The sequence below is a fragment of the Terrapene carolina genome, unplaced genomic scaffold (assembly GCF_002925995.2).
Source record: "Terrapene carolina triunguis isolate 2854851 unplaced genomic scaffold, T_m_triunguis-2.0 Scaffold387, whole genome shotgun sequence".
NCBI classification, from domain to species: domain Eukaryota; kingdom Metazoa; phylum Chordata; order Testudines; family Emydidae; genus Terrapene; species Terrapene triunguis.
In genome coordinates this window covers 194918-208916 of record NW_020664738.1, presented here as the reverse complement: position 1 = coordinate 208916, position 13999 = coordinate 194918, and the positions used below count along the sequence as shown (strand labels likewise).

The 13999-nt window shown below is 42.8% G+C and overlaps 1 protein-coding gene across 1 annotated transcript in view; it reads right to left on the bottom strand.

The window, feature by feature from the left end:
- Window positions 1-869: 869 nt before the first annotated feature.
- ATG3 (autophagy related 3) overlaps window positions 870-13999 on the bottom strand; it is a 37721-nt gene continuing 24591 nt past the window's right edge. The window contains exons 11-12 of the mRNA XM_026658022.2: window positions 2265-2333; window positions 870-1110 (exon numbers count right to left, since the gene is read on the bottom strand). Of these exons, the coding sequence (XP_026513807.1) occupies window positions 1029-1110; window positions 2265-2333 (151 nt within the window). The 3' untranslated portion in view covers window positions 870-1028. The remainder of the gene's footprint in view (window positions 1111-2264; window positions 2334-13999) is intronic.

Genomic DNA, 13999 nt, shown 5'->3' with positions numbered 1-13999 from the left:
AAGTCATTCTTCCGCTCTACTCTGCGCTGGTTAGGCCTCAGCTGGAGTATTGTGTCCAGTTCTGGGCACCGCATTTCAAGAAAGATGTGGAGAAATTGGAGAGGGTCCAGAGAAGAGCAACAAGAATGATTAAAGGTCTAGAGAACATGACCTATGAAGGAAGGCTGAAAGAATTGGGTTTGTTTAGTTTGGAAAAGAGAAGCCTGAGAGGGGACACGATAGCAGTTTTCAGGTATCTAAAAGGGTGTCACAAGGAGGAGGGAGAAAACTTGTTCACCTTAGCCTCTAAGGATAGAACAAGCAGCAATGGGCTTAAACTGCAGCAAGGGAGGTTTAGGTTGGACATTAGGAAAAAGTTCCTAACTGTCAGGGTGGTTAAACACTGGAATAAACTGCCTAGGGAGGTTGTGGAATCTCCATCTCTGGAGATATTTAAGAGTAGATTAGATAAATGTCTATCAGGGATGGTCTAGACAGTATTTGGTCCTGCCATGAGGGCAGGGGACTGGACTCGATGACCTCTCGAGGTCCCTTCCAGTCCTAGAATCTATGAATCACTTCCTTTTCTCCTTCATCTTCTCAGAAAGGCACTCAAGCAAATCACCACAAGTTTCACCATGTAGTTCAAAAAAACATGTGAACTGGAAGTTATTTGAAAAATAAAAAGCATTTTATTACTGAAGCCAAAAGAATCAAGCTTAGGCTCATACCAGAAAGCAAAGTTTTAACCTTTGATATGAAAGAGCTACTAGCTATAAGTAAAAGAGGTGCTTAAGGACTAACTAGATTAATATGTGAAAATAAAAACCTATACTGCGAGTATAGGAATGAAAAGTGGTTTATTTTACACATAGACCTTCATTAAAAAGTAAGGCTGGTAGTGGAACTTTTTATTTTGATGCATAAACTTGATAAAAGTTGAATGTTACAGAAACGGTGTACAATGCTGAACAAACAAGTCACATGTATAGGGTTTTTTTTTAAAAAAATCAGAACCAGTAATTAGCATAGACATTTGTGATTTCTAGTTACATTGTAAAGTGTCTTGTGTAGTCATATTCTATTGTTGGAATGACTGCTTGTACAAATTTCAAGAAAATAAGAAGGTACCTGAATCTCTAGTTAAGGTAAACAGAGTAAAAAGAGTAATTAAATACTTTATATCCAAGAAAACTAGGTGAAATCATGCCTTTTGTAAGTGGCCTGAATCTCATTAGTATTTCATTAGGTAGGAAAAGTACAGCTTAGAAAGTCTAAAGGGGACAAGAAAACAAACTAATATAGTGAAGAGTGGCGCTTCTCAAAACGTATGATCTGAATGATCAGGTATTATTTCAAGTTTAATAAATTCACTTATTTTTAAAAAAAACTTTACCCTACTAACACTAAGCCAGTTTTGCATGAAATACTTTGTGTGTACATTGAATTGCTTTCTACGGTTTACCTTCCAGTTTAACTTGCTTTAGACATATGTTACACCACATAATCTGTCCCATCCACAGGTAGATGATATGAAGCAGACTCTACAGTTTGTGTCCATCTCAAACTATAGTGGAATGACAGAGCCACATGAAGGGTTAAAACCCCACACTATTAGCTTAGTTATCAGCCTACACTAGCTGTAATCTATACTGGTACAACTTTCTTGTTTATTCAAGGTCTAAGACTAGCTGGTATGAAAGCTGCTGCTGGTGGTTCAGAGCTTTCAGCAGAACCACAGCCCCCCTTCCCTTCTTGTTTTAGAAAAGGAAAGCCAAATGAAGGATTTAACGGGACACTGGTACCTTGAAAGTGACATTTCTGTCTGAAAGTGTTGTACTAATATACTAATTGTATAATTATTGTACCTACTGTTATTACAAGTATCACTTAAGATCCCTCATCTCACTAAGAGATCAGAGAAAGTACTATTTGTACAAATGCAACTGACCAACAGAAGAGTGAAAGTGACTAGCTATAATGTGAATTATTTTCACTGTTCTGTTGGTTAATTGCATTTGTTTTAGAACTAGCATGAGATCACTAATGAACTTTGCTGGAGGAGCTCAGTCAGAACATGCATGCTACTTCCCAGTTCCTGCACATAAGAAAAAATGGCAACTTGGCGTGCCTTGGATGTTATTGCTAATCTAAAAGGGACTTCAATAGCAGTAAGCCTCACAAATTACCTGCAAAATAAAGTTTTAGGAATGGACGGAGCATGGATTAGACCTTTATTAGATAACATTCTTCAGAGGTCTCCTGACATTCCATGGAAAGGATACATATGAACTCCAAGTTCTCCCCCACCTTCTGCAACTGTTTCAATTATTTTCTTCATCACTTCTGCATGCCTGAAAGTAGATTGGGACTCTTAGAGATATCATGCCAAGACAACTCAATCTTCCATAACTCAATAAAATTAGATTATTTGTGCAGATTAATAGCCTTAAGAAGTATGACTGGACGGCTACGGAAAGTGGCATTTGGATAGGAAATTTTTTAACCTTTAGCTTACTGGCGTCAAACCATGATGAAGTTATTATCAACTAACTGTTTGGTTAGGCTTCTGAAAGAATAGGGCATACTTAGTCCACATCAGAAAACACCCTGAAGAACGTTATCCTTATCGGTAAGTTTCATACTTCACTCTGGACATTGTTGCACTGTGTCAGAGAGGAAGTACATTGTTGAGACAGCGTGGAATAAATTGGAATTAACTCACCTGGGGGTAGGTTGCTTCCATCACTAAAACATTGTTTTTAAAAGTTTTGGTGCTGGGCAAGCAGAACAATGCATGAGAGTTTTCACAGACCAGTTTTAAATCACAAGATGCCCATCATACTGTTAAGTCTCATACTTTATGGTTTAGTATGGCAATCTTCAAGCTAGTTATGGCTGAGATTCTTATTCCAGACAATGCACAACAAGACTTTAAAATCAAATCACACTAAGAGAATACACTTCAAAGTTACAAGCGATTTTCATTTTCAAAACAAGTTTAAAACTCAGATCTTGCTTTTACTTACCTGCCATATCAGAGTTAGAAAGTTCCAGTTTTTTGCAATAGTTGTGTCAACACCTTAAACTGCAGTAAGATGATCTTATTTTATTTTAGGGGGGGTTAAGTTACATTTAACCCTTCCACAAATGCCAGTTTAAATTCACCGTCCGATTAATCAAGTAATTTTACTAGCTGTTAGCACAAATCTGACCATGGAACACTGTGGCCAGAGTGAGATTAAGATCAGGTTCACTAATTATTTATGTGTGTATTTTCAGATAGCATCTTTCATACATGGTGCTTTTCAAACTATGAAGAAAGCACTTCATCCACTACTGAAACGGGCTGCAGAGAGACAAGAGCAATTACAATATGTTTAGGGCCCTTCGTTTTCAGTTTTTATTTTATTTAATTTTTCCCAGGAATTTATCACTACAACAAAAAGCAGGTGAAAAAAAAATCTATGGAAACAATTTTTCTGGGTAAATATTGGGTTTATTTTGGTGGACGGAAGGAAAGGGGAAAAATATTCAGTAGATTAATGCTTTGATGAAGGGAATTCAAATGTGGTTTGCTGCAGAACTTAAAACACAATGCCACCTCTGAGTTTAAGGAAACGATATCTCTAATCCCAATAAAACTTTTAATTTGAATAAACAGTTTACTGTTGTAGACTTAGAACTATTAGCCTATAAATATTTACATTTAATAACTGGGCCACGCTGTTTGCAGTGCATATACTCAACTTCATCTTTTCTCCTGTTTTTTAGTTGTTTTTTTTGTAAATATTTTCAAATACTTCCTTGTGTTCTGAAACGTATTCTGATACGTTTTTATTTTCTTTGCATTTTAGCATCTCAGATCTTGAAAACGTTATCTGCTAACAGCTTGAAATGTGTACATGGTGGGCGGGAGAGCCATCAGGATGTTCAGATGTGTACACACTTCAGAGCTTGTGGGCATGCTTGTTTATTGTGTGCATCTTCTAGACTAATACATAGCCTTACTTCAACAGACAGCTTTGCATATACACAAACTAATGTATTATCGTAATACCTATACCTTTTGCAATGTATTGTATTTTCCTAATAAAACAAGTTATTTTTTATACATTCAAATGACAAAAGTAGGGTGAAAAAAATCAGAAAAAAAACAAATAATGCTTTTTGTAAAAGTTGGGATATTTTCAATCAGTTTCAATTAAAAATGAAGGGGCTTAAATATGTTTCACAATTGTAAGGGAGGAGAAAGTGAACATTTCCACCTAATGACACTGGAGCAAAAAAACTACTTTTTAAGAATAGCTATGGGACCTTCAATATGTCCATGCAGACCACAAACCCAATTAAAGATTTTGTCAAAGCTCTATGTAGTTCACTTTGAGTTTATTTGCCCCAGAGAAAGGAAGGGCTTGATCATCCCTGCCTGAATCCAAACTTGTGCTTCCAGATCTGATGCTAAAATACTAAGAAATATTTTGGCCACTGGCAATTCTACATTTCACATACACCGTCTGCCATGCAAGCCAAGTTATGTAATTTGATGGTCAGTAACTGTTCTTTGCTTTTGTAAGCTATCACCACTGTTTTTCATTTATCTCAAATATGAGCCCACATGTACTCACTTATTGGCATTCTAAACACTGGAAATGTTTCTCTTTTAAAGTGTTTGGCACTTTAAGCCACCATGTTTTGACACAATGATCCATTACACATATCTGGAGAAACTACATCAGTAGCTGCACATAGAGATGCTCCTGCCAATGCATCAGAACTTTTCACAACCAGTTACAGTCTCAAAGTAAAGATGGCTGTCTGATATGTTTCCAATATAACATTTGTAGATATGGTAGGGCAGGGAACAGCAGCGAGAAGGGGTACAGAGTGGGAAGGAGAGAGAGGACTGAGCAGACAATATTTCTCACACAGGATTGCAGGGGAGAGAAGGAGGCATCAAGAACGACAAAGGAGGTGCTTTACATGAAGATCGCTTTAGCCATGCTTTTATTTTAGGTTTTTGTAGTCAAACCTTAATTTGTGAAAAATCCTCAGGTTATGAAGACAAACCAAGGGAAGACCACAAAGAAATTAACAGGATTTTTTTTAAAAATGGTCATCTCAAACTGATTGCTATTTAGGGGAAGCTTACAGAATTTAATGAAAGGGCTCAGATAGCATTATATAAATGCTTAAGTAGATGGCTATTAATTTGCATTCAGTCACAACTCTGTTAGCTCAAAGTCTAGCCATCTTGCTCATGTGATTCTGAGAATACAAATAAGTGGTTACCACATTATTAAAACGGATATTGTGAAGTGGAATGAGTCAAAAAGAAGAAGTGGTGTTGGGCAATATCAGAGGACCATATTTCTCACAAGCTATACTACTTGTCCTTACATGCACTTGCTGGGAAATCATAGCCCATTAATATTTTATTAGTCCCACTGCAATACTACTGTAGAGTGCATTGACAAAAATTTACACAGCAGGTGCTTTTTATATATATTTCAGGAGCAGTCAAGCTGTTAGCCTCTCTGAATTCTCCCATGTCAGTTCAGCCACGCTAAGGCTGTTTCATTCTAGTTCAGAAAGTAAAGAAGTTCATTCCATGGCCATTGAATACTTCATCTCAAGACATCAGAACAATGCTGCAGCTTGGTGGAAGAGTTATTACAATAGCACTGCAATTTTTCATTATACAATCTAGCCATAAAATGCTGCCATTGTGTTCCTTAGAATGCAAGACCTGACAGATTTCAATAATTAGCAGTCCCATAGGAGCCAACATATTAGTGTCACTCTTTCATCCCTACAGTTTTATAAAAATATGCACAAACACTTGTGAAAGCAGAACTAAGACTGGAAAGGTCTGAAGTGTTTTATTTGAGCACTTCATTTTTAAAGGGAAGCAAAGATCTTATAACTTCAATATCAGCCACAAACCTCCTCCCTTCAAAGTAGAGAAGGAAGAGATAGTAGTCCTGCAGTCTGTAATAGACTAAGCCAGACATTCTAGGCTCAACAGTCCCTCACAATTTTAAAGTGAAACATGTACAAAAAGTAATCCTGGGAAATGCTTTTGGATGTGTGATAAAGGATGGTTACCTGGACTCGCAGGAGAGTTTTGAAGAACAGATGGGAAATTGTATCTTTACTAGACATTATCCTGTATCAAACCACACTGTATGGACTTTAAAGAGAATGAAAAGGAACGCGAGGCAGCCATGTGAAAACATCAATCTGAAGAACTGCAACCTAAAAGGGACTTGAAGGCCTTGTTTAATCTAGAGTTTAGTCCTTTTGTAATTAGAGTTAAATGTTTGCCAGTTAACTTGAGCTAGCTGGATACTCCACCAATGCTTATTTCACTACAAACATTTGATCCATCCTGTAGCCTAGATTGGACCAAAAACATTTGTGTCCTAGAACAAATGTTAGCAAATGATGATCTACACATGTCACAATCATAGTAGTTGGTTTAAATTAGCTAGCAATCAATTAACTAGTTACAATAGGACTAAGAACTTTCATCCAGATAATGTCAAACATTGCTACTCCTGCCAAAGAAGATCTGGTGACAGCCATGCATTGGGCTTCAACAAATGGAACAGCCGTCAAAATAAGCTTCCTAACACAAAGGCCTCAGTAAGAAGCTCTCTCACTGAGAATTTGTTCTCCCAATTCCAAGGACCCTCTTCCTACCGGTGTAGGAGACCAAACGAACACCCAGGAAAATCTTTCAGACTTCCGTGCACCTTGAACATATTGTATTAAGTGATTAACTTAAGCACTCAAGTTTGAAAAAGCTGGCCTGGTGGTTTAGTTACACCTTGTGAATTGTGTAATTCATGTTCATTAGAAAAGGTTAGGTCAAAAGAAAAAAGTCTTCCAGAATGGAATGAAACGGGACAGTCTGGTCCAACAAAAGTGATTTGTCTCTTGGGCTTTCACCATGACAAACTTCAACAGGAAAGGAAGTTTTAATAATGAAGTAGGGAAAATTCAAAGATCCCCCATAATAAAGTGTGTCAGTGTGGAACCTGTTTATGAAAGTGACTTCTGTAGCTGCTCAAACACAGTGAAGTGAATGAGAACTAGTAGCAAAACCAGCATTACCTTTAACTGCAGCTTCCTGGACCTCCAAACTGACCGACACCAAGCCATCTTGGAAAGCACTAAAGTTGGATCACTAGGTGCTCTCCCTCCTCTACTCCCACAACACTCCTTATAATGTAAACTATAGAGTGGAACTCCTAAGCTTTAAGAAGTGCACTATGGACACTAAAGGGCATAGGAGTGAATCCTCCAGTTGACAGTATAATATCAGTATTTTTTTGGTTAATTCTTTAAATCACCAAAAAAATGAAGTTTCAGGTCAACAAACTATTTGTGAAATCATCTCAAGTTCACATAATAGTTTTGAGCAAATAAATATCAAAATGTTTCGGAAAAAAAGTCACATTTCATTTTGACCTGACTCAAGGATTTTTTATTTTGATTTTGGGCACTGAAAGTAGGTCTAGATCTACAAAATGGGGGGGATGGATAAGAGGAGAGGCAGGGATGTGGGATGCCCCCACTCCTTAAAACTCACTGGGATGTGGGATAACCAGGTTCAATTTCCCACCTCTGCCTGATGCAGAGAAGGAATTTGAACTTGGGTCTCCCACATAATAGGAGAGAGTGTCTTAGCCCCTGGGGCAAGGGATATTCTGGGTAAGGGGCTCTCTCAATCTCATCTTGAAGCTGTTCCACTTTTTGCAAGTAAATAAATAATTATTGGAGCAGAGCCTTGAACTTAGGTCTCCCACATCCTAGATGCATGCCCTAACAAACCCATAGGCTACAGAGTCTCTTTCCCTGACTCAGTCACTGTTCATTGCCCAATTCCTACTTCTACAAACTTGTGGATCAGCATTTATTATTGACAAATTGATTAAACGGCTGCCAATTGATTACTTCTAACAGGAAGTTAGTAAAGACTGCTTTTACTCATCAAGCAATTGCCAAAACACAACTTGTGTGACTATGTTGATTGAACAGAACGTTTTAAGTAATGATTCAACAAGTGGTTAGTGTGCAGCTTGCCATGGTATCTATCCCTTTTTCAGTTCCTCCTTTGAAACAGAATACCATGGCAATACATGCTACAAAAGAAAAACTGCTGAGTGAGCAGGCTGCCATAGTGTTGTGAGCCAACAGGTACTTTCCCAGTTGTCAAGCATAGCCCTACATACACCACATTGCACAATTTTTGGGGTGGGCAAGGAAGTGACAGGGATAAGAGAGGAAAGACTGGAACTTCTTTGTGAAGCAAAGATTAAAGCAGCACCCCTAGCTACTGTTTCTACCTGAAATATCTAGGAGCAGCTTGGAATCCAACAGGCCCTTTTAACTTCAAAAGTTAAGTGACTGAGTGGGCAATTCCCACTCAATAGACACCTTTCACCCCCTCCAGCACCCCTCTGCCCCAAACCAAGCAGTTCCACACCATCTAATTCATAGACCTTAAGGTCAGAATGGACCATCATGATCATCTATTCGGACCATGTCCACATTGCAGGCCACAGAACCTCATCCACCCCTAACCTCTGGCTGAGGTTACTGAAATCCTCAAATCACAGTTTATAGACTTCAAGTTACAGAGAATCCACCATTTACAATTCAGCTTGATTTTCTGATGGTTCTGAAGCCCAATCCAGCTGCCTGTCTCCCCTAGGGGTGTCTGACACACAGGCACATGCCGGATGAGATGGCAGAAAACTGCATACTAAACAAGCAACAAGTGCCCAGATCCCACTCTCTGGCTCTTTGAGAGAACAGCTAATTTAATTAAAACCTGCATATGCCTCCCAGAGTCTGTAGTTGCATTAGCACTATCAAAGGCAGCAGGTCAATTTACTAGAATCAGCAACAGTTAAATGCCCCATGTCCACAGCCAGAACATATACTAACAAGACCTGTGCTATCTGTACCACACTCTGGCCTGAAGCCAGACTGACAGGACTCAAGGAAGATCAAAATGCCGGTTAATATTGCAGCGGTCTCAGTACAGTCTCAGCTTTCCCTCTCCAACCCACCATTCCCCAAAACAGGAAGAGTAGCAATTGGAGAGACTATCAGCATGAAAAAACTGCTTCTTGAGCACAGGCCTAAGTTCCTTGACAAGAGTGCTGACACTTTGCTCTGCTGGGGAAGGGTGTGGAGGGTGAAAGGTGTGTGACAGTATCTACTGATAGTATTCCCCCTGAGAGATTATCCCAACCTCCCCCATCCACCATCTCTAGAACCTTGCTGAGTGAGAGAAATTCAGCTGGAGAAGAAGTTATGTTGTTTGCCAGCAGACTCATGCTGGTAGGTGCAGGATGCCCAAACACCTCTCAGTAAGAAATTCAACTGAGCAGACATGCTAGATTCAATACACCAGGGGTGGCCAGCCTGTGGCTCCGGAGCCACATGCGGCTATTCAGAAGTTAATATGCAGCTCCTTGTATTACCGACTTTGGGGCTGGAGTTACAGGCACCAACTTTCCAATGTGCCAGGGGGTGCTCACTGCTCAACCCCTGGCTCTGCCACAGGCCCTGCACCCACTCCACCCCTTCCCGCCCCCTACCCTGAGCCTGTAGTGCTCTCGCTTCCCTCCCCCCGGTCCCCCCGAGCCTCCTGCACGCCACAAAACAGCTGATCGGGAGGTGTGGGGAGGGAGGGGAGGTGCGGGGAGGGAGGGTGAGGTGCTGATTGGCGGGGCTGCCAGTGGGTGGGAGGTGCTGGGAACAGGGTGGGAGAACTGATAGGGGGCTGCTGACGTATTACTGTGGCTCTTTGGCAATGTACATTGATAAATTCTGGCTCCTTCTCAGGTTCAGGTTGGCCACCCCTGCAATACACTATCCATGCCCCAGATGGAACTGCTGGTTGAGACTTCAAGTGATACAAGAGGACAACTTTTCATTGCTATAATAGGCACAGCATAAGACATGACTTTTTTTAATGCAATCACTCCCATGATTTCTCCTCAATACTCTGATCGCCTCCTTTCACATTTAAGGCATGCCTACACTTAATGCTACAGCTGTGTCACTGCAGTTATGCCGCTGTAGCGCTTCAGTTTAGACACTACTTACACTGACGGGAGGGAGTCGAGAGGTGGTAGCTAGGTCAATGGAAGAATTTTTCCTTCAACCTAGGGCATGTCTACACTACAGCCTTAAGTTGATCTAAGTTAGGTCGATTTACAGCCACAGCAGTAACTACCCTCCTTCTGTCAGTGGTGCGCATCCCCACTAGGAGCGCTTCCACCAACTGACGGGTACAGTGTGGGGGGCAGCCGCCCAGATTTCTCGGGCTTCTTACCTCCCTGAGCAGGGAGCCTCCAGGCAGCTGCCCAGCTGGGAGTGGGGATCTGGGGGCAGCCAGGCTGTCTTGTCAATTTCACGGCTCCAGCATGGAAATTGACAAGACAACCAACAGCTGAAGTAAGTAACACTGTGTTGCCCTAACTACAAAGACATAAATGCCATGCCTCTGGCAGGGGTGGAGTTATCGTATCCATGTAGTACAGCACTTGGGGCAGTCTACACTACAGGGTTAAGTCGACCTAAGTTACGCAACTCCAGCTATGTGAATAACATAGCTGAGTCGACGTAGCTTAGGTCAACATATTGCAATGTCTACACTGGTCGACGGGACTTACCTTATGTTTCTGATTCCGGTGGAGTATCAAGTCGACAGGAGTGCGATCTGTGGTCGATTTAGCGGGTCTTCACTAGACCCGCTAAATTGACCCCCAGTGGATCAATCGCCACAGCATTGATCCCTGGTAAGTGTAGACATACCCTTACATCGGCAGGACAAAACTGTAGCATGTACAGACAAAATTAGGTCAATGTAAAGCAACTTACAGCGACCTCACTGTGTCGTGTAGACCAGTTCCTACTGCTATCTACATGGGGACTTAGTTAAACCAACCTAATTTTTTATTGTAGACCAGGCCTTACTCTACTGCAGTCATCTGAGTACCAAGAGGACCTGTAAAAGTTGCATACAAGGAGAGGTCAATTTAGCAGCCACTGTACAGTCAATGGTTAGAGCATCCTACTACAATATCAATAGATAGTGGACTGCTGCTTGAATAATACCTTCCCTATAGAGGTCAAACCAAATGGGTCAGTTAATGTCAGGGCAGCCCAACAACACAGGGCCTGTGGACCCAATAGGAGTAAAGGTAATGTTACACCTTGAGGTGTGTAATCCTCACCCTAATCACCACCATAGTGTGGGACCATATGTGTAAGAAGACAGAATCCCCGTGGGACGGACTCCCTTTGTTAACGTAAGTGTCCACATGGATGACTTTTTTTTCAGTTTGACTTCAGTGCTCATGACCCTCTCAGCAACTCCAACACCAGGCTGGACAAAAACTCAAACAGTAGCTGTGTCTATTTTAAACCGATTCTGGGTCTTGCATATATGGTTGCTGCACTCCAATTTAATCTTGGAATGAGACCCCCTATATTTAGGGTCAGATGCAACCAAGACACACGCAGGTTGGTAAGCATCAATAATTTCTCATCTACAACAGGGTGAAGAAGCAACACTGACTTCATAGCTACGCCATTTTTAACAGTTTTATGATGGCTCCAGCAAGGTGAAAGTGTTTATTTTCTATAAAGAAGTTATTCAAAATTTCAGACAAGCAGGACTATTTATTAATCAATGTAATGAGCAGAGCAGTATGAACTTCCCTGTGCTACTTCATCAATAGACTATCTTGACTTACATCACTTCTGCTGTTATACTTCTGAGCTTCTCTTGAGGCGGATAGATATGAATACTCAAGACATTCATTAGTGGCTAAGCTGAAACCACAGAAAGTGACCTAGTGTAAGATTTGAACTTGCGACTCCAGAAGCAAGAGAGGCCAGCAAGCTATCCCACTGCGAAATCAAAACACTCCTAGTTTCTCTGATGTTTGCGGTGCTGTCTAGTGGCAATAGCATTAACAGCACTGTCTGAAAGGACCAACAGGCTGCAGATCCTGTGGCTGCACAGAGGCAGAGATAGTGCTCCTCAACCACACACACACCCCCACACCACATAAGCAGTGAGTGACCAAAAGCTGAGCCATGCTCAGTCTCAGACTAAAGCTTGTTTGCTACCAGGTCACATCAAGAATTTTGATCTGTTCAGTGCAACGAAAGCCACCTCTAATTAGAGAGACACGAGGCAAGAACCACAGGAAGTGGTAGTGATGAGCCAGCATAACAGCTACAGAAGCAATTTAAGCAGGTACTGCTATACTCAGTGGCAAAGGGGTAAAAAGTCAGTCCTGTCAGTGCCAACCCTCCCCTTCCTGTATCCCCTAGTTGCAAAACTGCAGAGGAGACACCCCCACCCCCAGGGGCGGGGGAGGGGACTAGGGCTCCTGCAGTGTCCCTCCTCACCTCACCCACTGCAAGGAAGGGCCAGCCAGAGACTGAAGCTGGCAGAGCAGCTGCAGAAGCATTGGCTGTTTGCTCCAACTTCTTCCCTCCCCCCCAGGCCTGGTCTACACCAGTAGTTTTCAAACTGTGGGTCGGACCCAATCCTGGGTCACGGAATGGAAGGCACCGGGTTGCGGCGGCTCTGGTCAGCACCACCGACCAGGCCATTAAAAGTCCTGTCAGTGGTGCTTCCCGGATAAGGCAGCTAGTCCCTACCTGTTCTGACACCTCGCTGTGCCTCAGAAGTGGCCAGAAGCAGGTCCGGCTCCTAGGTGGGGAGGCATGCTGCCCTGCCCCGAGCACCGGCTCTGCACTCCCAGCTAATGGGAACTGGGGGGGAGGTGCCTGCAGGCAAGAGCCACGCAGAGCCATTTGTGTGCCCCCGCCTAGGAGCCGGACCTGCTGCTGGCTGCTTTCAGGGCGCAGCGTGGTCCGCAGTGCCAGGACAGGCAGGAAGCCTGCCTTGGCACCTCTGCTGCGCTGCTGACTGGGAGCCGCCCAAGGTAAGCCCGCGCCCCTGCCCTCTGCCCCAGCCCTGAGCCCCCTCCCACACCCTGAACCCCTCATTCCTTGCCCCACCCCACAACCCTCACGCCCAAACCCCAACCCTCTGCCCCAGCCCTGAACCCCTCCCAGACCCCAAACTCCTCATCCCCAGCTCCGTTGGGTTGTGGGCATCAATAATTTTCTTCAAGTGGGTCGCCAGAAAAAAGTTTGAAAACCACTGGTCCACAAACTTAGGCCAACGGACGGCACCTTATGTCAACCTAATAATGTATGCGTCTACCCTGCCAGGTCCCTTCCGTTGACCTAACTGCCTCTTACGTCGACTTAATTACTCCACCTGTGCGAGACGTGTAGCGCTTAATTTGATGCTGATGGGTCAACAGAGGCAGCGTAGATGCAGCGTTGTATAAGTCAACTCAATTGGCTTTCAGGAGATGTCCCACAATGCTCCACTGTGACCGCTCTGGTGATCATTTTCAACTCCGCTGCATAGTGGCCAAGTACACAGGAAACATTTCCTGTTTGATCAACATGGAGAGCTCGCCATCCCAGTGGATCATGGCAACTCAACGCCCAAAATGGGCTACAGCATGGAGTACACAGGAGGTGGTGGATCTTAATGATCTGTGGGAAGATGAGTCTGTGCAGGCACAGCTCTAATCCAGCCACAGAAATGTAGACATCTATGAAAAGATTGTGCAAGAAATGGGGGAGAAGGACTACACCAGGAACACGCAGCAGAACTTCGGCAGGTGTACCAGAAGACAAGGGAGACGAATAGTCATTCTGGTTCTGCACCTTGGACATGCCGCTTCTACAATGAGTTACGTGCAACTCTCTGCTGCAACCCCACCACTACCCCCAAACACAGTGTGGGTACCTCTCAGGAGTCTGAGTCCAGGGCAGAAGTTGATTAAATGGCCCTGGACACTTGGATCACAACAGCTCCCACGGTGGATTTATAAACTCCAAATTGATTCCCCACTGACCGGTAGCCATTTGGCATTGTAAGCTTCCACAGAGCAAA